This window comes from Ceratocystis lukuohia, assembly GCF_044167205.1.
Source record: "Ceratocystis lukuohia strain C4212 chromosome Unknown Supercontig3_pilon, whole genome shotgun sequence".
NCBI lineage: Eukaryota > Fungi > Ascomycota > Sordariomycetes > Microascales > Ceratocystidaceae > Ceratocystis > Ceratocystis lukuohia.
Window position 1 is genome coordinate 698532 of NW_027263522.1, and position 22202 is coordinate 720733.

A 22202-nucleotide genomic window follows, 5' to 3' on the forward strand; every position below is an offset into this window, starting at 1 on the left:
GTGCTACTATGCTTGTGAAGTCGAGAGTCGAGAGTCGGTGTAAGCTGTAGTACAGCGACTCAGGTTATTGCTTTATATACCCTCTGCATAGATAGCTTCTTCAGACCAGACAAAAATAACAATGACAACGACGAAAACAACAACATGGACAGATGCGTCATTGTCCGCTGTGACCAGCCAGGCAACAGGCAGACCCGACAAACCAGAGATAAAACACGGACCCCTTGGTACGAAGACCGCAGAAAAATGGGGGTAGACGTGTGTAGTTGCGGAGACGTGAAACAACAGCGACAAAAGCCTCGATGCATGCATACAACAAAAACAAAGCATCAAAAGAACATCAACAAAGAAGCAAAAGCACGCCATGCCACGCTGCTCTTGTCACCCCGGTTACACGGCCCATCCTGCATTTGTTCCGGTGTTGGCTTTGTCTCCTATGTCAGGCCATCTTGAAGGAAGCCTTGGAAGAAGTCTTGTCAGCGGGTGACAGTCTGGTGTACTCCCTCTGTACCTTTGTACCTTTGATGTTGAACAATCAGGCGGGCTTTCATCAGCCAATCAGATGAAATGTTGCTGTTTCTTGAAGAGGGAAGAGGGGTGATCCATCAGTAATAGCCGAATATTAACCGCAGGGAGCAGCCATAGCCCAAGCACTAACAACGGTGGGTTTGTGCAACATGAAGAAAAAAAAAAAGAAAAAAAGTCTGGCCATAATGCGCCACTATCGTTGCGCTTCTCTCTAGGACCTTTTTATATCTCATCATTTTTTTTTCGTTTTCTCTTTTCATGTGCGGCTCTTTCTTGTTGCCTGCAGCATTCGTTTTTCTGCTACTTTTGGAATTACTGAACTAGGTAGTCCGCTTTGTTTTTTTTTGTGTAACTACATACAGCTGCACCCTCCCTCTCTCTATCCAGGGCATACCTTATCGTCCACAGCTATCCTTTTATATCAAAGCATCTAGCCCCATCATCTAGCTCCGGCTTGTCGCTCCGGTCACACGGCGCAATACTCTCACTAGCTCGTATACACGCTCGCTTGCTCTGTCTTATTGTCTGATTGGGTTCACCATTCCTATTCCGCTTCCCCGGAAAATTCAGCTCGAGAGTCTACGATCGGCATACCACTACCGAGAGAACAAAGGAACCATACATACAAAGACAAAATAACTATGGCTGATTCTGCCCCTGCTGCTAGCGAGACTAGCTCTGCTGCTATCCCCATCACTATTGTTACCGGATTTCTGGGATCCGGAAAGACCACTTTAATTCTCAACCTGATTCCCCAGCTCAAAGCCGCCAACCCAGACTACAAGATAGCTCTGGTTAAGAATGAATTTGGCGATCTGGCTGTTGACTCTCAGCTAGCCGCTTCAAGTGCCGTGACTGGAGTGCAGGAGCTCCTCAACGGCTGCATTTGCTGCAATCTGGTGGGCCAATTGGGCCCTGCTCTGGAAGAGCTCACTGCGTCTATACGGCCTGACCGTTTCATCATCGAAACCTCTGGCTCAGCCTTCCCCGCTACATTGGCCCTGGAAGTCAACCGTCTAGCGCGCGAAACCGGCCGCTATGTATTAGATGGTGTCATCAGCATTATTGACGTCGAAAACTGGAAGGGCTACGACGACACCAGCTACACAGCGAAGGTGCAGGCACGCTATACTGATCTAGTTGTGTTCAATAAATGGGAGCTCTGCGACGAAGACCGCCTAGATGAGTGCCGTGACCGCTTAGGAGACCTAGAAATCGATGTTGCCTGGTGCAAGAGTAACAAGGGGTGGGTGGCCATGGGTCTCGTTTTTGGCGTGGACGGTGGTCTTGCGCAAACGCTTGATGGCGACGAACATGCTAAGAATACGCTAAGTGACAAGCACAAACACATACACGATCCCGAAGACCACGACCACTCGAAGTGCAATGACACCCCACAAACCCACGCACACAATCACCAGACTGAGGTCGAAGTGCTCTCCGTCGAGTTGAAGCGCGGTTCTACTTCTTCTACTGTTAACACCGCGCAACTGATGCGTCTGCTTGAAGCAGCACCCAAGGAAGAGGTCTACCGCATCAAGGCTGTTGCGAGTTTGGATGCTGCACCTCGCAACTCAGAGCCAGTGCAAACAGGACTGGCCCCTGGGCGGCATATTCTGAATTGGGCCTTTGGCCGGTGGACCTTTACGCCAGTGGTGGCCTCGACAGAACATGAGTCAAGCGAGAACTCAGTGCTGCGCATGACAGTTATTTTGGCCCGCTACGAGGCAAACCAATGGAAGAAGAAGCTAGAGTCATCTGGGTTCCTGGAGCTGGCTGGAGAGGAAAAGGGCGAGTTAGTGGTGTCGCGCATTTTGTAAATTAGTGTTGTTTTTCAGGGCTTGGATATTTAGGGTTCATATGTACATATACACGGCAAAAAAGGCATGATTTTTCCGCGTTCGTTCTGACCCACCTAGCTAATGATTAGCAGCTGAATTTGACAAGACAAGGCCCCACTATTACAATGAGCAGGGGATGGCGAGCAGGGATCTTACTGGTGGGTGCTCCACGTTTTGCCAAGACGGGTTGTCCGTTTTTCAACTATTAGTACATGTCACCTGTCAAGCTCTTTCTCATCTTGTCTATTATAATACGGCCAGTACAATATGGAAATACGGGCTCGGTCTCGGATTCAGCGTGACGCCAAATTTTGCAGGTAACTAATTTCTCAATCGTCGGTGTTGTCTTCATCAATATGAACGCGCGCGCGCAAGCAGCTACAAACCTTGTCCTTCGGCTAAGGCTTGTGGTCATTAATTACGTGTTGCAGGCACTTGCTCGAAAGAAATAGCCTAGTTTGTAAGTGGTTCTCGCCCGACTCCAATTCTTCAGCAATAGTCAAGTTGTCTCTGTATTTCAAAGCAATCGGTGGTCGGCGCCGAATCGGCATAGTGCGTAGTGCCAATTAAAAGACCAAAAGAAGAAATGCCCCAACTTAGTGAGAAAAGGCCTGCAGCCGGAGGGTTCTTTCTCCGTCTAAATCGGGTTATTTCCGCATTATGTTGCAATGGAATAAGCAAGTACAGCAAGAAGCATTCACAGAAGCCTTATTTTCGTGGAGGAAATACAAGCGACTGATTTCTAGCGCGTCACATCTGGTTCTTTCCCGAGATAAAGTAGCTAAACCTAGTTGAAAGTGCAGTAGAGGCAGGCAGCAACGACTCCTATTTCAGAGCCACCTCTTTCCATTTTTGCTCTCCAATAAGCCTGAGCAAGCTGATGGCAGTTTCCTCTCTTCAACATAAAATAAACCAAGCGCTTCTCTATTAGCCTTTGTCATCCAACTTCCACCTCTTTCTGTGCTGTTCTCTGCGTGCTCCTTCCTCTTTGACTTTCAAAATTTGAATTTTTTTCACAGCCCTTTCCGTAGTTCTTTTCTTTTCTTTTCTATCTTCTCTCACCATCGCTATAATTATACCTTATTCTTATGCTTGGATAGACAGGCACACGTCCATAACCGCACACAGAGGCTCCGTCTTCCGCCTTCCTCACACTGTTGCAGCCTATAAGACTTCAAGGCTTGGCACGGCTCCATTTTCCTTTTTCTGGTAAAACAATCCACAGGCCCAGCAAACTAGCCAACCAGACAGCTCAGACTGTAATCTCCTCGCAGAGACCTTGGCTCTGATCTCGGGCTTGGCTCCCGTCTTGTGCTTTTTATGGAAAATCACGAGTCAGTCCCAAATCCGGGGCCCGCTCTGGAACCTCAGACCTTGCACAATGCAGCCCTTCCAAGGTCGCAGTCTTCTTCTTCCTCCACTGAGCACAATGCCTCTGTTTCCTCTGATCTCCAACATGGTGATGGCGTCTCTGGCGTCGCTAGAAACATCGGTGATGTTGCAGCCTCTAAGACTGAGCGTGCTGGCAATAGCAGCAACGACACAGTCAATGACCCAGATATAGAGCTATCTCGGTCCATTACTACACATAAAACTGCTTCTTCTGCTGTTGCTCCAGCAGTATTAGTGTCTGAGGCCAGCTCCCAAACAAAGAAGTCATGGTTCAAGAATCTTAACCCGCTGAAAATGGGCGCTGCACCTCCAGTGCCAGAATCTCGATCGCCGTCCCCTGAATCATCTGCAAACTGGCTCAGCCTGCTGATGTTCCATTGGATGACTCCTTTGATGACTGCAAGTACCCAAATGTAGCACTGCCTTTGCTCCTGTATAAACTACTAACTTCTATCTTCAGGTTGGATACCGACGTCCTCTAGTCCAAAATGATATGTGGACTGTCAATCCCAATCGTGCTGTCGAACCCATGAGTCTCAAAATGAAAAACTCACTCAAGAATCGCATCGATGGTGGCTCTAAGCACCCCTTGGCCTTTGCCATCTACGATACATATCGCTTTGAGTTCATTCTTGCGGGTGTATTGCAACTCACGTCTTCTGTTATGCAAGTAGTGTCTCCGTTCCTGCTTCGTTACCTTATCCAGTTTGCGTCAGATGCTTGGGTGGCTAAGAAGACAGGCGAGCCCGCACCTCGAATTTCCACGGGCATGGGCTACGTTTTAGGCGTCACTCTGATGCAGGTAGTTATGAGCATGGCCACAAATCATTTCATCTTCCGCGGTATGATGGTCGGTGGCCAAAGCAGGGCCGCTCTCATCAGCCTGATTTTCGAAAAGTCAATGTCCTTGAGCGGCAGAGCACGCGCAGGGGGTATGGGAGAGGGCGCAGAAAAGCCAGAGCCACCCCAGGGAAAGCCAGCAGGGAGATCGAAGAAGTCGAAAAACACCAGCCCGTCTTCTCCTGCTGCTAATCCTAGCGTTGATAGTGACGGCGTTGGTTGGCCAAATGGTCGTGTTGTCAACTTAATGAGCGTAGATACCTATCGCATAGACCAGTGTTTCGCTTTGTTTCACGCTCTTTGGACAACCCCCGTACAAATGATCATCACGCTCGCCCTTTTGTTAGTCAACCTAACGTATAGCGCTCTTGCTGGCTTTGCTTTGATTTTCGTCATGATGCCGCTTCTTTCCAGGGCTATCAAGTCTTTATTTGCCCGTCGCAAGGCCATTAACAAGATCACAGATCAGCGTGTTTCTCTCACTCAAGAAATCTTGCAATCCGTACGCTTTGTCAAATTCTTTGGATGGGAAAATGCCTTCATGAACCGCCTACAGGGAATTCGCAGCATTGAAATTCGCCACATCCAAACCCTCATGGCTATCCGAAGTGGCATCAATGCCGTTTCAATGTCGATGCCTGCTTTTGCCAGCATGCTTGCTTTCATCACATACACTCTGACCAACCACAATATGCAGGCAGCGCAGATATTCTCATCATTGGCTCTGTTCAACAGTCTTCGTATGCCGCTCAATCTTTTCCCCATGGTCCTTGGCAATGTCATTGACGCCTGGTCTTCTGTCAAGCGCATCCAAGAGTATCTTCTCGCTGAGGAAATGGAGGAAGATGTCCGTGTTGATAAGACAAGCAAACACGCCATGGAGCTGAACCGTGCAAGCTTCACATGGGAGCAGACGCAGGCTCAGGCACCGGAGACTTCCGCTGAAGAAATGGCCAAAAACAACGCCATGCAAACTGACAACCATATTGAGGATCACTCCGCCGACCGCCAAGCTTTCAGACTGGACAACCTTAACATCTCCTTTGGCCGTAATGAACTTGTGGCCGTTATCGGATCAGTTGGCAGCGGCAAGACTTCCCTCTTGTCAGCTTTGGCAGGCGACATGCGGAAGACCGGCGGTGAAGTTGTGCTTGGAGCGGACCGTGCCTTTTGCCCGCAGTACGCTTGGGTTCAAAATGCGACTTTACAAAAAAACATTTTATTCGGAAAGCCAATGAATAAGGCGTGGTACGAAGAAGTCATCCACGCCTGTGCCCTTCAGCCCGATCTTGAAATGCTGCCAAGCGGCGACCAAACCGAAATTGGTGAGCGTGGAATCACAATTTCCGGCGGCCAGAAGCAGAGACTTAATATTGCCCGTGCCATCTACTTTGATGCGGACATCGTCCTTATGGATGATCCTTTAAGTGCTGTTGATGCACATGTCGGGCGCCATATTTTTGAAAACGCCATTAGAGGGCTTCTAAAGCACAAATGTCGCATTTTAGCCACGCATCAACTGTGGGTTCTCAGTCGTTGTGATCGTGTAGTTTGGATGGAAGGCGGCAAAATCCAGGCCGTTGGCACTTACGAGGAACTCCTCTCCAATAATGACGGCTTCAGAACATTGGTCGAAACCACGGCTCAAGATGAGAAGAAAAATGAAGAAAACACCTCAAAGGAAGACTCCAATGATGATGGAGACGTCAGTGAACAAGACTCCAAGGCCGTGAAAAAAAAGAAACCAGTCGCCGCACCTGCACTTATGCAGCAAGAAGAAAGAGCAGTCTCTTCCGTTTCATGGTCAGTGTACGCTACTTATATACGTGCTTCTGGAACACTGATGAACGCTCCGATATTGCTAGTTCTTCTGTGTCTAGTTCAAGGAGCTAATATCACTATGGGATTGTGGCTGTCGTATTGGACCAGTGATCGCTTCCATATGACTACAGGGCAGTATATCGGCGTATATATTGGACTAGCCCTAGTACAGTGCTTGCTAGCCTTTTTATTCTCTGGCCTGTTGGCTGTGCTTGAAACGCGCGCTTCCAAACATATGCTTAGTCGGGCCATGTCTCGTGTCTTACGGGCGCCCATGTCGTTTTTTGATACTACGCCCTTGGGAAGAATCACCAACCGCTTTTCACGCGATGTAGATGTCATGGATAACGCGCTCGGTGATGCCATGCGCATGTACCTTTTCACCGTGTCTATGATCCTTGGCGTATTTGGTCTGATAATTGCCTATTTCCACTGGTTTGCCGTGGCTTTAGCACCGCTGGCAGCCCTGTTCTTCTTTTCCGCCGGCTACTACCGCTCATCGGCCAGAGAAGTTAAGAGATTCGAATCAGTTTTGCGTTCAGATGTGTTTGCGCGCTTCAGTGAAGGCCTTAGTGGGGTCGCCTCGATTCGCGCTTATGGACTGAAAGCCCAGTTTCTACAGGAGCTGCGTGAGAGCGTCGACGAGATGAATGCAGCCTATTTTCTGACCTTCTCCAATCAGCGTTGGCTGGCTGTTCGTCTAGACTTCGTCGGCTGTCTACTAGTGTTTACATGTGGCACCCTTGTTGTCACTTCTCGTTTCAGCGTCTCCCCATCCATCGGCGGTTTGGTGCTTTCGTACATTCTAAGCATCGTACAGATGATTCAATTTACTGTTCGCCAGCTGGCTGAAGTGGAAAATGGGATGAACGCCGTTGAACGATTAAACCACTATGGCACTAACCTTGAAGAAGAGGCCCCACTACACACCATAGAAGTGCCTCCCAAATGGCCTGAGAAGGGTGAAATTGTCTTTGAGAACGTGGAAATGCGCTACCGTGCCGACTTACCTTTAGTTCTTCGAGGTCTCAGTATACACGTACAGGGCGGTGAGCGTATTGGCATCATAGGACGCACGGGCGCGGGCAAGAGCTCTATTATGAGTACCCTATTCCGTTTAGTAGAAATCTCTAGCGGAAAGATTACCCTCGATGGGCTTAATATCAGCACATTGGGCTTGCATGAGCTGCGATCCCGAATGGCCATCATTCCTCAAGATCCGACGCTGTTCCATGGCACCGTGCGAAGCAATTTAGATCCATTCCATGAGCACACCGATCTTGAGCTATGGTCCGCTCTGCGCCAGGCAGGTTTGTCTACTGAGTCTGGAAGCTCCGAGTCATCGCCAACTTCGGCTTCAGCGCTTGATTCCGAGAAGGCAGAACCAACAAACAATGACGCCTCCAGCGGGATCCACCTCGACACAGTCGTCGAAGAAGAAGGTCTGAACTTTTCCCTTGGCCAACGCCAGCTGATGGCCCTCGCACGTGCTCTAGTACGCAACTCGCAGGTTATTGTGTGCGACGAAGCTACGTCCAGTGTCGACGTCGAGACTGACGACAGAATCCAACACACGATTGCCACAGCCTTCAAGGGCCGCACGCTGTTGTGCATTGCGCACCGGCTTCGGACGATTGTCGGCTACGACCGCATTTGCGTCATGGACCGAGGACAGATTGTGCAACTAGATACGCCATTGAACTTATGGAAGGATGAGGATGGTATCTTCCGGAGTATGTGTGAACGCAGTGGAATCCGGCTAGAAGACATCAGACGGGACTCCGAGGAATAAGAGGACAATTTGAGGAGAAAAACAAAAGGGCCTAGCCCAAAGAAGGGGAATGGAATGTAGGTGAAAGAATGTTTTTATACCTATCCGCAATATATCGCACATCTCGACTCATAATCTAATACTACTTATTTGGTCATTTTTTTCCAAGGATATAATATATTAAACAACCAACAAAGCCACAAACGAGTTTGGCCAATGAGCTAGCAAAATACTACAAAACAACAACCAAGACATGAAGCTAAACTAAGACCTGAAGATACTCACTTCTCCTCTCCCCATTAACTACCCCGCCTTCATAACCCAGCACGCCATCCTTGCTGGGCCTGCACAAGAGCTACAAGCACAAACAACATTAAAATAACAGCCAAAACCAAGAAAGAAACACACCAAATGAAAACATGAGCCAACACACACAAAATAAAAAGACATGGGACAAAATAAGAAAAGACTTGACGAGCAACGCATATCTTTCTTGGCCAGTCGCAACAAAAACCTATCAACCCGGCTTAACCCTCCAGCTTTCTGACAGTCCCGTCACTCAGAACCTATTCTGACCCGGGCTGGCATTTCCTTGGCGGGGTGACTGACTCTGGCCCTGCTGCGGCGGGAACAAGTGTGGGTTCTCGTCCAGCAAGTCATCCAGATATGCGCTAGGCGTACGAGCCGACGACGGTCGGTTGAGGTTCAGCGTGCTAGAGCTCATATCGCGGCGCTGGGGAGCGAAATGGGGCGAGTCCTCGGGCGACGGCTCCGGCACAAGATTGGTGCGACTGTAATTACGGGTATCTGGGTGCAGATTAGCCAGGCCGATACTCTGACCGGCACTCGAGCTTTGGGCAATTCCAACAGGTGGTGCGGGCGAGTTTGACGAGGCATAGAAACCGGCGGGGAGAAAGCGCGATTCGCGGTTCGTGTTAAGGCCTGCGCTGGGAGCGGCGGTGGGCGAGTAGAACAGGTTGGTCATGCTGGGGGTGCCCGAGGGAATAGGTCCACGGTTAGTCCGGCGCACGCCACGTCCACTAGCAGAACCAGCGGCGCCGTCGGGATTGCGGCCAACAAGCGAGGGCGATGACGATTCGTGGTCAGTGTACTTGTAGAATGGAGCAGCAGGGGCAATAGGATAGGCAGCCTTGTCATTGCTTAGGGCCTGGGCACGGGCAGCACGCTCGACGGAACGGTGCAACATGCAGGCCACTATGCCTCGCCATAGCAGCACAGCCAGAGCAAAGGTGCCGAGGATAGCGCCCACGGCAATGAATACAGTGCCATCAGGAGCGCTAGAACGGTGCATAAATGGAGCATCGTTGGTAGGCGGCACTGAAGCGGCAGGATATGAGGGAATGGTAGCAGCGGTGTTAGTCAACGTAGGCAGGCTTTCGGAAGTGGTGGCACTAGACGTGATAGACGAGGTAGACACCACAGACGACGAGGAGGATGCGGAAGTAGAGGACTCAGAAGAAGTGGAGGTTGCCGAAGAGCGAGACGCCGACGAAGAGGAAGAGGCTTCAGTAGACGAGGAAGCAGCCGATGTGGCAGTTGACGAGGCAGCTGACGAAGTGTCCTCAGTAGTAGAAGAGTCCTGGGCGAGAACACTCTGGGTAAAGGCGACCAGGAAGGCCGCCGACAGCAAGAACTTGGAGTCAGCCATGGTATGCGGGTCTGAAGACGTGAACAAAGATAAAGGTATAAGGCAATGCTTGACGATATTGATCGCGGTCTATTTTAGTTGGATGGGGGCGGCGGGCTTCAGCGTTCTGCTGTGTGACGTGACCTAGAAGAGGCCGTGCGCGATGAGCACTCTGTTTATGCGTGTGGTCGAATCTCTCGCGCAACAAGGCGTGCAGTTAAGCGTACGTTATGCGTTGCATACAGTGTTTGGATATTAATATGGGACGGCTCGGCTAGCCGCCTTGGTTTAGAATCAACAAGTCAGTATCGCGAGAAAGGCTGTCGAGTTCTGTGTTTATGTTATGTGTATGTGTCTGTCTTGTCCTGTTGTTTTTGTGGGTGGCCGAGTTCAAAAGGGAGACAAGGCTAAGGGCAAAACGTTGGCTTGGGCGAAGAAAAAGACGCGCGATAATAAAATAAAAAAAGAGGCAGGAGAATATTAGCTACTTGTTTCTTCTGCTATGAAAACAAAAAAACAAAAAGCGAATGGCGATAATCAAACCCACATCTAGACAAAAGGCGTAAACGAGCGGACGCTGCAGATAAGGCAAAATGAGATGAAATACTTGTGAGGAACAACGAAAAGTTGAGTAGGCCAATTTTGGTGATTAGTCAGGGGTTAGAAGGTAGCTAGGGTTGGGGTTATGGTTGGAGCGTATATCTATAAATAGGTATAATTAAAGTCACGTGAGATGCTAATACAGTGGTTACACAAAAGAGCAGCCACATAATCCGGCTATAGCTCCAACAGCTAGAACATTGCTTGTTAGAAGTCAACGTAGACTATACCAAATCCAGCTTTCGAAACTAAGGCTAACTGGGGGCTTTCTATGCCAAAACCTTACGTACAATGGTCTAGATACTGTTCATTTACCATTTAGCGTCTAGTCATGGGAGACCAAGCACTCATGTTATGATATTTGCAGCAGCCACCTTTGGACGACACACACGGGTGCTAGTATTTGCACAGATTCAATATCAGATCATATGCCATGGCTATGGCCTGCATGTATGTCTCGCTTGCTGTGGCGGTGTGCTTTTCCCTCTATCCAAGATCTGACGCGACACGGTACAACGTGCCCATAACAGGCTTGGCAAGCAGATAAACCAAGCTGTAGGACATTAGTTGGCAGCTCGTCTGAATTAGAGGAAAGCAAGCGATTTGCGTGTTGGCAGCAAAACCCGGCCTAAGTTTCCCAAGGATGTTACCATCAGTCTCATTTTTTTTATTTGGCGGTGGGCTATGGTATGGCTGTGGCGTACATGTATCGTGCTGTGTACCTTGCTATCAAGACATCTATTTACCCGTGGGATAGCTGTTATGCAATGAGTATGTAATTCTATGGCTTTTGGAGACTTATATCGTGCCAGTACTAGAGGCTTTTTTTTCATTCAGCATAGTGTTAGGGGAGGCTGATTATGGGGTGGTGTTCACATGCTTTCCGTAGAATAAAATCCAGAAAGGCCATGAAATGGGCAGGAAGATGCTACCAAGATCCACACGCGCTTTGCAAACACCTAGGTGGAGTTTAAAGAAATACCCGTTTTATCTAATAGGGGATGCTCTTTATGTGTTAGCTTCTTTAACAGATTCTGTTAGTCCCCGACACACCCAGTGCCATTTTTACTTACACAAGCCTCCACGAGACAGAAGCCCTTTCATTGCACAGGAAAACCTGGGCCAGCAACACTTGTCGTTGATTACAGACAGCCATTCTTATTCTTCTCTACCCTCTAGCTTTCTACTAAGACTAATACAGTGTATTCTTTGCAGCAAGGAGATGTCTTCAGACTACCGGACACGAAAGGGAAGCTTTACCCTTGGACATGACGATAACAAAGACGACAATCTGCCAGTAAATGTTGACCTGAAAATCACTAGCGTAATTGGTTGGCAGTAGCCAGGGCCGTTTCCCAACGTAAGGCCCCTCATCCCAGCTTGGATATGGGGTCCTACCACGACAAAATCCCGCTTAGTGGGAATGGTGCTCTGCTGGTATGCACTCTAGAAACTAGCGAAGCTTGCGAATTATATAGGCAATATAGAAATGAAACGGTTCTTCTAGGGCTTGAGGCTTAGAGTAAAGCGGACTTACTCATCGCCCTTGACCCAAGGTACATGTAAAGGCGAGGCACTGAGGCATTATGGGGATAATCCACGCCTCCAGACGTCTGTCAAGGGCGGATTTGAAAATAAGCCAGTAGCTCCCTGGGAAGCGTTGGTTTTTCACGAGCAGTACCAAGGGACGTTTCATAGATGTGCGTAATTTTAAAATTAATGTGGCAATACCTCCTATAAACCATCTTCAACCCGTGTATGATGGTATCCCTCCCTTTATATGTTAAGATAATGATAGCCGAGTTAGTGAAGTAAAGAATCATCTCCCGCAGGTATGGCATGCGGTCTGCCGACCGTCGGTTATTGCAGTTGGTTGCTGTATACAGACCTACGTACAACTAAGACTGCAATTTTATCAGGCCTCTATCCAGGTACAGTTCCAGGTAGGCGTGCCACACTGTATGCGCACTGTTACACAGGCCACAGCATGCTCCACCGTGGCGCTCCGCCACGATGCCTGATCTGTGGCGTCACGGCAACCTTTTTTCTTATCGACAAGCTCAAGCTCCACTAAAATTTTGGTTCATAGCAAAGGCTATCATAAAAAGTCCAACTACACGTCAGAGAGAGAGCCTCTTGAAGCACCGCCAATAAAGCAACCAGTAGTTGCTTTTCCATTTCCGAAGCCCACAATCAAGTCGTTTCTACATTACACCATCGTCAAACTAAACCCATTACACCCAGTGCAAGACATTGCCTACTATCGCTAGTTCTTCGCCATCTTCCTCAGATCACAACCATGGGTGTCGCGAAACGCACAAGAAAGTTTGCGCAGGTATGTCTCCCTCGGTCGCTGGCTTTATGCTTCTAGGTCGCTTGGATTTGGCTCTGCTATTAACTAGCGTTTGTAAGGGACTGCGGCGCAGTCGCTTTTGTAGTGCTGGTCATCTTTCTTGTGCATATAATGAGATTGAAGGCAGATACTAACTGAGATGCACTACAGGTCAAGCGCATTATCGGCAAGAGTAAGCATGCTCCATGGCGGATGGGCCCCTGATCGGTATAAAAGCACCTGCTTATCGCGGTTTGTTGGGCGATAGTGCTTTGTGAAGAAACATACGGAGTGCTACCCCGCCATTCGATCGATAGTATGGTGGTCGACACATCAGTCTTACCTCTCCATCTACCCCACCAAGGCGTAGTTAGTAGACATGCGACACATGGTGCTATGGAGATTCTTCGCCTTCTCTATTTCCCCGGCTCAGGCTTATAAGAAATACTCGATACTAACCAATTCTACCTCCCCTACCACAGATGACGCACGCCTCAAGCAGAACAAGTTAAAGGCCGATGAAATCAACAAAAAGAAAACAGAAGAGTCCAAGACTGACGAAGTGGTACGCGAGGTTGCCCAAATGCCATCCAATCTGTTCTTCCAGCACAACACGGCGCTCGTGCCGCCGTACAATGTGCTCGTTGATACCAACTTTGTCAATCACTCTGTCAGCCGCAAGCTCGACCTGCTGGGTGCCATGATGGACTGTCTGTATGCCAAGTGCAATATCATCATCACTGAGTGTGTCATGGCCGAGCTAGAAAAGCTGGGCCCACGGTATCGGTTAGCACTTAAGGTAGCGCGTGACGAGCGCTGGGAGCGATACCGGTGCCAGCACAAGGGAACGGTAGGTTTTTACTCTTTTCTTTTCCCTCTTGCGACTTTAGCTTGACTCATGTTGCCTACTCCCCGTCACTTATTATAAGCTCAGGTCATGATTTTGTTGTCTCTCTCTCTCACTCCATCACTCTGCTAACGCTTGTTTCTGTTTTCGCTTTCTAGTACGCCGATGACTGCATTGTACAAGCAGTGCAGGCAGCACGTGTATACATTGTGGCTACCAATGATAAAGATCTACAACGCCGCATCCGCAAGATTCCTGGTGTGCCTCTGCTCAAGGTTGGTCGGGGCAAGATGTTTATCGAAAGACTTCCGGGTGCTCCAGACTCGTAAAACCGGGGGGCTTTTCAAGGGTTGGTAATGGGGGATGGAGAGTCGGTGTTTCGTTTTGGGCCAACAGCCGTATGTGAAGTTGTTCGTCTCGTTCCTTATCTTAGAGAGCCGATTACTCACTCTCGTCATCTATGTGGTGGCGTTGTTTTCTGCTTCTACTTCTTTCTTTTTTTGTTTGCTAACTTGGGTGCTATTTCGATTTGGTTTGTCTAAAGCACCAGAGAGACAAGCCAATACCGCAGGCGTTTTGATGGGTTTCTTTTTTTCTCCATATGTATATCTCTTCACCTTCATATAGACAATATCATGTGACTGGCCTGGTCTACAACGAAACCGCCGCAACGCTGCCAGCATCGCTGCAGCATCACTGCAACAGAACTACTCACAACCTCCCCGCCCCCAGATGACCTGCCGTAGACTTTTTAGGGGCTTAAAGGAACAATGCCGGCGGCCGCAAGAGACCATAGGAATGTTCAGCCTATTGACCCTCGTGAAAATTCTCACACTAATAAGAGAAAAATAAAAAGAAATTAAATGAGAGAAGTGAAAATTCCCTCTCCCTCTCTCTCTCTCTCTTTCTCCCTCCATGACGTGATCTTGGGTGTTATATCACCAGGACAAATAAAGATAAAAGTGGCTCTCAAGAAACCATTATAGGGTTATTTGTAGTATCACAATATATTAGGGTTATGTATTTGTACGTAATACTATACTTGAGGAAAAAACCCCATTTCTTTTCTGCATTTCTTTTCTTTCTTGGCAGTCCAACACGATTAAAAAAACCCCCTCTTGCTCCCCTCTCCCCCCCCCCCCGCAAAAATATTTGCTGCTCAGCTTATCCATGCACCGTTATTAGGCAAGGAACGCAGGAGAATTGAGGCTCGGCCATATGCGCCGAGGAGAGAAGGGAGACAAAAGAAGAGACTCCGTTGATCGCTCTCAAGATTTTTTTTGTCTCCATGTGTGGGGAAATCCTTCTTATAACAAGCCATCGAATAAAAGGAGGGAAAAGAGAAGAGGCTAGCTATTAAGTAAGGGTCCCTCTGCTCCCCTTCCTTCTCTTCCTGCTAACATCCTCAGGCCTTGTTATTCTATATTCCTGTGTAATATCCTCTGCCTGCCCCCAGCTAGATAATGGCAGTGGAAGACGGCCCAGCCAGCCTAAAAGGCCCCATTGCAGACCGGAGAATTTCCCGAATGCTACGCTCTGAGTCTGGCTTTTCTGGGTTCTGGGTTCTGGGTTCTGGGTTCTGGGCTCTGGGTTTTATCGTCATTTGACCCCAGGAGCATGCAAAAGGGCCGGCATAAAAAGCAGCCCAGTTAAGCCAGAGACTGCACTACTGAAGCATACTGGGAGAAAAAAACTCAAGCCAGTCAGCTGATGTGAAGAAAAAAGCGAGAAAGCGGCTGATACCAGCTCCTACGCGGTTACTGGATACATGGTAGCGTTGTATCAAATCACCATATACTGGTTTATATCCAGGTAACGACAAGCGAATGCATCAGCGAAAGCACCAAAAAGGCGTACCTTTACAGACTCTCCTGCCCCCCCCCCAAGGTTTCACAGGCAAAATAGAGTGAAAACGGAAAAGAAAAGAGGAAAATAACCAAATCAAAGCATGCCATTGGCCGAGGTTCGCATCCAAGTCTCCAAACTGCTACCACCTACTAACAATGCCAGCCAACCACAAGGAAAGCAGATACGCATCCCAAGCAAGCCGGGACACAAAATGGAATCATGAAAATCCATCCCTCTTAGCCACTGCTTTTTTCTCCAAAGTCTAAATGTGCTTGCACGGTGAGTTGAGACATGGTGGAAAGGAAAGTGTCTTTGCGCCATCAATATCAAACAGACCGACACGGATGGGACGGGCGGGCAGACAGACAAGACAGACAGGCAGACAGATATACGACTAGATAGATAGGACAGGGCACTCACTCACATTGTCCATGCACACTGCCTGCGCTACTGCTCGTCCTGACCGTTTTGGCCGTCCTGACCGTCTTGGCCTATCTTCTCTCTTTCGTGGTCTGATAGGGAACTCGGACACAAACGACACATTGCATTGCATTGCACATAGCGACTTTTTGTCAGCTCATCTGCAACATATGGCCTCATAACTAGCCACATGCCCACCCACCGCCTTTGCAGGCTGTCTTTCTCGCAGCCCCTTCTTCCCCCTTTCCCCCTTCCAAATCTGACTTTTTCTCTACCCCAGACAGACAAAGGCTATGAAAGCCAACCTGCCAAAAAAAAAAATAAAGCAACCGCAAGTCGAAGCCAAATTTTAGTCGGTGACCATGGCAGCATGACACTATTTCGCCCAACAGGCCAGATTCGTAGCACACCTGGACATTGCCGGCTCTGATTGGCTAGAGTCTAAAGCCAAAGGAGATAACAAATCCAAGCAGCTTAGTCGAGACATGGAGAAACCGGGAGATTCTTTGTTCGTCTTGCCTCTCCCTTAAACTCTAAAACAACCAGAGATAAACACCCAAAAAGTTTGTCTGGCACCATCTGCAGTAGCACATTGGGTGTGCAGAGAGACACTTGGCTCTTCTTATCTTGAGTCCTTCGTGTCTCTTTTCTTATCATTATCGCCTGTAGATCTAGGGTTGCTTAGGGTATGCTATCTCGGAATTCCACTTTTGGCTCTTTCACTGATCTACCCCTTCTCAAAATCACCGCAAAGTACCCGGCCGCTATGGTGACAGCGGAAAGGTACTTCACAGCAAGGACAATGAGGAAGAGGGGTTTATCTCTGGCCTGACTAGGGAGGGCGTTACCCCAAGTTTCTTGATAATAGTGTAGACCGTGCTGTGCAGGTTTATGTGCCACACATGCTGCGTATTTTACATACACACTGATGTAGCTTCATAGTACGGGAGCATTCGTCAAGACCAAGGTTGCGCTATTGGTTTTTTTTTTTTTTTTTTTTTTCGTTTTGGGGGAGGGGGGGCTGTCTTACTGCACCCGTTTTGTTCTCTTTTCCTTTACGGTTTTCTTATCTCTTGGCTTCCCGTGGAAATAAGAGCCAATAGAGGCAGCAAGGCACCGGCGAACAGCACGCATCAACGCTGGACAGGGGAAAATATATATTTATGGCACCGCATCGCGTAAGGAGGGGAAGCACTTGGCTTTCATCACATCATAGCAAGATCAAAGCAGATTCACGACCAACAGCGGCTAAGAAGAAAAGTGGGACTCTGGCATCCAAGAGCAAGGGTCACCAGGAGAAACGCCCCGTATTTTAGCAATACATAAATTTTCATAGCCGGGACGGGCGATTGATAAGAAGAACCGGGCTTTTTTTGCTCTTCTGGATTCCCCTGTGCTCTAATATTCTGCTCCTATTTCTGCTCTGTCCTTTGACTTTCTCAAAGCTGGTCGGCCGGCTCTTGGCCGTATATCAACCTTAATCAAAGCCCAGCCTACAGCATGGTGCGTGCGGGCTCTCTTTTTTTATCCTCTTTTCCTGCAGGACTAACTCGTGAAAATGCTGGTGGACGACATATTGAGGTAAATGATGCAAGGCAGCCGCCTTGTCTGCTGGGCGCAGTTTCTGGTCGATTCCTGCTTACATAACTCTGCGGGACATGGCTATAAAATCAGTCAATTAAGCGGGCTGCCATTTCCTTGATTTTTTTTTTTCGTCCCTTCCCTTCGCCTTTCTACTTCCTGGTTCCTGTTACGTTTACCGTCTTTTTTGCGCTTCTTTTTTTTTTATCTAGTGCCAATTATTTGTCAAAGAATGAACGTAGCAATTTCCTCCCTATACTTTTTTCTCTTGCTTTCCACAAACACGTGCTATTTTTATTCACCTATTTGTGCAATTGCTGCATGCTAAATAAGAAGAAAAAAGGCAGGTTGATGGCAGGTACATAGGCAAGTAATTAATTTTAAGTTGCAAATACAGCAACTGCCCTATATCGTCTTCCTTGTCTTGTCTATTGCTCGGTAGGTCAGATGTAGCATTCAAGGTCATCAGATGAGCCCAATGACGGCTCAAACAACGCTACTACTTTTTCTATTTTTTTTTTTTCGGTTTTAATTTATTTTCTTCTTGATTTTTTAGCTTTTTTTTTTCCTTTTCTCGGGCGAGCTGTTATCAGTTCCCTCTGGATTTTTTCTCCTTTTTGTTCATGTGGTCAAAGTAAGTTGCGAGCTAGTACAAGCTTAGCAACAACAAAATTCAACTCTGCCCTTTCTGAGAAATGATATCAAAAAAGAGCAAAGGGCGTTTAATATGTGAAGGTAGCCTGTGCAGGCCCAGACAGATAGAGATAACGTCCCGTCGTAATGCATCGTGTCTATTTTACTGACCAGCCCGCCCTTGGTTTCCTGTAGCAATGTAACTAATTATCCGGCCATTGGTAGTTGCACGTTTGCGTGATGCCGGCTTCTGTTTTTGTCTTTGCATGTTGTTCTCTGTGTGTGCTACATGCTTGAATGGTCTCTTCCTTCCCTGTCCGTTTGTTTGGCTCTTATTTTTTTCCTTATCTTGTGCCAGAACAAAGAGGCAACTACTAAAAATGAGACCTGCTCTTTCTTTCACTTTGCGCTCCTTCTCTTATTTTCCACTATCTTGTCCCTTTTGCTATCTCGATATGACTGCCTGCCTAGCAAGGCACACAAAATATCCTGCTCTTCTTTCGCCTTTCTTCTTTCCTTTTCTTCTTCTTCTTTCATCCCTACAACAAACTCTCAAGTGACATCAGAGTCCCCAGCGAGTTTCTCTTTGCTACTGTTGCTGCTTCTGTGGCCACTTACACACCCACCCGCAATCTTGCTTCTACGCCTACACAAAGCACCAAAGCGACGATTTCTCTTTTCCCCGCCTTTAGAAACTCCGTTATCTTTCTTTTTTGTTCTTCTTTTTATTGATCGCTTTCTTCTTTGCTTTCTTGTCGTTCTGTCTTTCCTAATATCTCTGCTCAACTTCACTAAACTTGGCGCTTCTCTCACTCTCTTCGCATTTGTCCGCTTGCTGCAGTCAGTTCCTGATATCCATATCAACCTGCATTCCGTCATTATCAGCCCAGATCAGCCCAGCCCAGTCCAGCCCAGCTCCAATCTAAATACACCGTTGTCTCTTCTCATTTTCAACTGTCTCATCTCGTCGCCATCTCTGAACCTTTTTTCTTTCCTGACGCAACAGCAGTAACAGCAAAGCCACTGCTTAAACCAGGGGTTCTGCTCCTCCCCGTCTTCCTCCTCCCTAGGCAATAAGTCTTCCCGTGATATTCGACTTTTCTAGCTGAATCTATTTTTCATTTCTCCTTATCCCCCCACTCATCAGCCAGGCCAGAACACCTTTTGTCCTGTCACCTTTCAAGGATCACATTGCAAGCTAAATAGCCCATTCATTGGTAAGACCTTGGGCCTTGCTTGGTGCCACTTTCAACCCCACCGTCTAAACTAAGAGCCTTGAATTTTTTCTTATTGCTTTGTCCTGACTTGGGATTTCTTCGTCTAGACCGACCTGTTTGCTTTGCCCTGGGGTGTTTTCATTACTAGAGAATACGACTTGCAGTCCACTTGGGACCCCTCGCCTACGCACATCTCTACATTCTCTTTCTTCCACGCCCTCCTTCTCGGCCACCCTTCATTTTCTCTTCTTTCCGCATCTAGCCGGGCCAAGATATATCAAGCCCAGCCCAGCATTTGCTTGCCCTGGGGCCTTTTCTGTTCTATCTTTTCTCCTTTTCTCTACTTTTTTTTCTTCTACATTCGCGCCTCTTTTATACGCACGCACCTACGCACCGGCCGGCACACACGTACATACATACAGCCAACACCCCGCCATTCCTCTTGACAGCATACCTTGTAGGCAGAAGGAAAAAAAAAAAAAAAAAGAAAAAAAAAGAAAAAGGAAAAGAGCACACAAGTCCTCTTCTTGACCTTAGCAAGCTTCCTTAAAAAATAATAAGGGTCTTGAAATTAATACTCACACAATATGCCTGCCCAACTCACCGGATTTGGCCTACCAATCCGGCCTGCACCCTCTCGCGAAACTATCCGTGTATCGACCGTCGCTCCCATAAACGTCCCTTCGGTTTCCAAGCCCCGCACCCACAAACACTCTCGATCTTCATACTCGGAATCATCGCCTCTTGTTAGCCGGAATAGCTCCCACGCTTTTCGTCCCTTCAAACGCCAAATGTCTACTCCCGACAAAACCATTGCTGTCATCAATGCCAGTGGCCGCCAGGCAGCCTCGTTGATCCGCAATTGCACTGCTGTTGGCTACTATGTGAGAGCCCAGCTGCGCAATCTCGAGGGCGTCGTTGCGACCGAGGTTTCCACCAATCCAAATGTCCATTGCATTGTCGGCGAGCTATACACCCGCACCAAACCCACTACCGATGCGAATCGTGATGTCACACAAAACGGCCCCATCTCCGGAGTCGGCATCAATCACAACCTCATTGACGATCTATTCCGCGATGTTGAACTGGCCTTCATCAACACCACCTTCTACGGCGATGAAGTGAATATTGGCAAGGCCATTGTTGATGCTGCCAAGCGCGCTGGCGTCCAGTATCTCGTTTATTCGTCCATGCCTGACCATTCTAGCTACAACAAGGACTGGGAGTCCCTCCCTCTTTGGGCCGCCAAGCAAAGAGTCGAAGAGTACATCGTCGAGTCTGGTATTCCCTCCACCTTTGTCTACACCGGCATCTACAACAACAACTTCACCTCGCTCAAGTACCCCCTCTTCTGCATGGACTTGCAACGCGACGGTTCCTTTGTCTGGCAAGCTCCCTTCCATCCCAATGTCAAGCTTCCTTGGCTAGACGCTGAACACGATGTTGGGCCTGCTATTCTCCAGGTCTTCAAGGATGGCCCCAAGAAATGGGGCGGCAAGAGAATTGGGTTAGCCTACGAACTCCTGACTCCCATCGAGGCCTGCCAAGTTTTTTCCAAGGGTGTTGGCCGGCCCGTCAAGTACATTCAAGGGCCTATCGAGGTCGAGGTTCCCATCCCTACGGGATACCGCGAGCAACTGGAAGCCCTTGGCCGCCTGTTTAGTCTAGGCAAAGAAGACCCTACCAAGCAGCCGCCTTACTTTGGCGACGCCGTTCTTGAAAAGACTTGCATCGACCAGTCAATGCAGCTTTGGGAAGGCCCTCGCGGCCTTGAGGAATATGCACGCGAAGTCTTCCCGCTAGAGGAGCAGGCCAACGGCATGAGATGGATGGATGAAGAAGAGTCTCTATCCAGAGCAACTAGCGCCTTAAATATCAACCGCGCTACTATTCCCTTGAATGGTGGCAGCAATGGAGGCATTGATGCAGCCATCCAGCCCCCGCCAACTGAGGATGAGGAGCAGGAGGATGACGAGTACTCCGATGAAGACGACGATGACGACGGCCTAGTTATGAAGGCGCGCAAGCGGGATGAAGAGCAGTGGCTTGCTTAGACCGTAACTATGGCTCGCATCTGTTGAAGAACCTGTAGTTCTACTTGAAGCCCTATCTGCGAAGACCAAGGCACCGCAGTATCTGTAACAAGCCACCCAGGAATGAGTTTCAGTTCTGTTCATGTCTTGGAGGGGGGTGGTGCCCTGGGGATGAAAGGGGTCTCGGGCCACGGGTAGTCATGTCATCATAGCCAATATACCCTGTGGAATGAGGCCCCCCCCCCCTCCGCCCAGTGTGGCACTCTTTGCTTGAACATGTTTGATGCTGAGCTATGAGAAGGAGGGGGTTTTCCTTTCTCATCTGTGTTCATATTCACGAGTCTTGAGTTTCTCCCACCTCCGTATGCCTCTTTCTCTTTCTTCATTTCCCTCACTCAACCTCACCCCCTCCCTTTCTTTGTCTCTTTCACTCATTCATTTTGCTATCCCGGAGTCGTGCATTTGGGTTCTCTTTTATTTTCGGTTGTTTTTTAATGGTCACTTTCACTGTTTGGTTTCCTTCATCTTAGTCCTTCTCTTCTTTTTCTTCCTCTTTTTTTTTTATTTAAACCAAGCGGGATTTTTAACAAAGGCGCCGGTCGGCCACCGGCAAGCAACGAAAAGCAAAAAAGTTGGTTTCGAGGTTTTCTGGTTTTGTTTTTTTGCGTCTTTATTTCGCTTCTCTCCCAAGTTTCCCTCCATCTCTTGTCCCTCCTCATCTTCAACACCGACATTCATGTACTTTATTTCTCTCTACTTTATTATATTTACAGCTCAACGACGAAACGACTTTCATCCTCAAACTACTATGTTGGCGATTTCCATGTCATAAGAATATAGATCAGAAACC

At 48.3% G+C, this 22202-nt stretch overlaps 5 protein-coding genes across 5 annotated transcripts; 4 read left to right on the forward strand and 1 right to left on the reverse strand.

The window, feature by feature from the left end:
* Positions 1 to 1169: 1169 nt before the first annotated feature.
* On the forward strand, positions 1170 to 2348 carry HOO65_030188 (CobW/HypB/UreG, nucleotide-binding domain containing protein; the record flags this gene model as incomplete). Its single annotated transcript, XM_071000341.1, has 1 exon — positions 1170 to 2348. The coding sequence occupies one exon, from the start codon at positions 1170 to 1172 to the stop codon at positions 2346 to 2348; it is 1179 nt and encodes a 392-aa protein (XP_070859867.1).
* Positions 2349 to 4302: 1954 nt separating this feature from the next.
* Positions 4303 to 8214, forward strand: HOO65_030189 (ABC transporter; the record flags this gene model as incomplete). Its single annotated transcript, XM_071000342.1, has 1 exon — positions 4303 to 8214. One exon carries the CDS (start codon positions 4303 to 4305, stop codon positions 8212 to 8214), a length of 3912 nt encoding a protein of 1303 aa, XP_070859868.1.
* A 538-nt stretch (positions 8215 to 8752) lies between these two features.
* HOO65_030190 (Vacuolar membrane protein) lies at positions 8753 to 9862 on the reverse strand (the record flags this gene model as incomplete). The annotated part of the gene is made up of 1 exon (XM_071000343.1): positions 8753 to 9862. One exon carries the CDS (start codon positions 9860 to 9862, stop codon positions 8753 to 8755), a length of 1110 nt encoding a protein of 369 aa, XP_070859869.1.
* A 2878-nt stretch (positions 9863 to 12740) lies between these two features.
* HOO65_030191 (rRNA-processing protein FCF1) lies at positions 12741 to 13949 on the forward strand (the record flags this gene model as incomplete). Its single annotated transcript, XM_071002249.1, has 4 exons — positions 12741 to 12776; positions 12945 to 12966; positions 13256 to 13623; positions 13779 to 13949. The coding sequence occupies 4 exons, from the start codon at positions 12741 to 12743 to the stop codon at positions 13947 to 13949; spliced, it is 597 nt and encodes a 198-aa protein (XP_070859870.1).
* A 5957-nt stretch (positions 13950 to 19906) lies between these two features.
* Positions 19907 to 21373, forward strand: HOO65_030192 (Nitrogen metabolite repression protein nmr; the record flags this gene model as incomplete). Its single annotated transcript, XM_071000344.1, has 1 exon — positions 19907 to 21373. One exon carries the CDS (start codon positions 19907 to 19909, stop codon positions 21371 to 21373), a length of 1467 nt encoding a protein of 488 aa, XP_070859871.1.
* Positions 21374 to 22202: the final 829 nt, after the last annotated feature.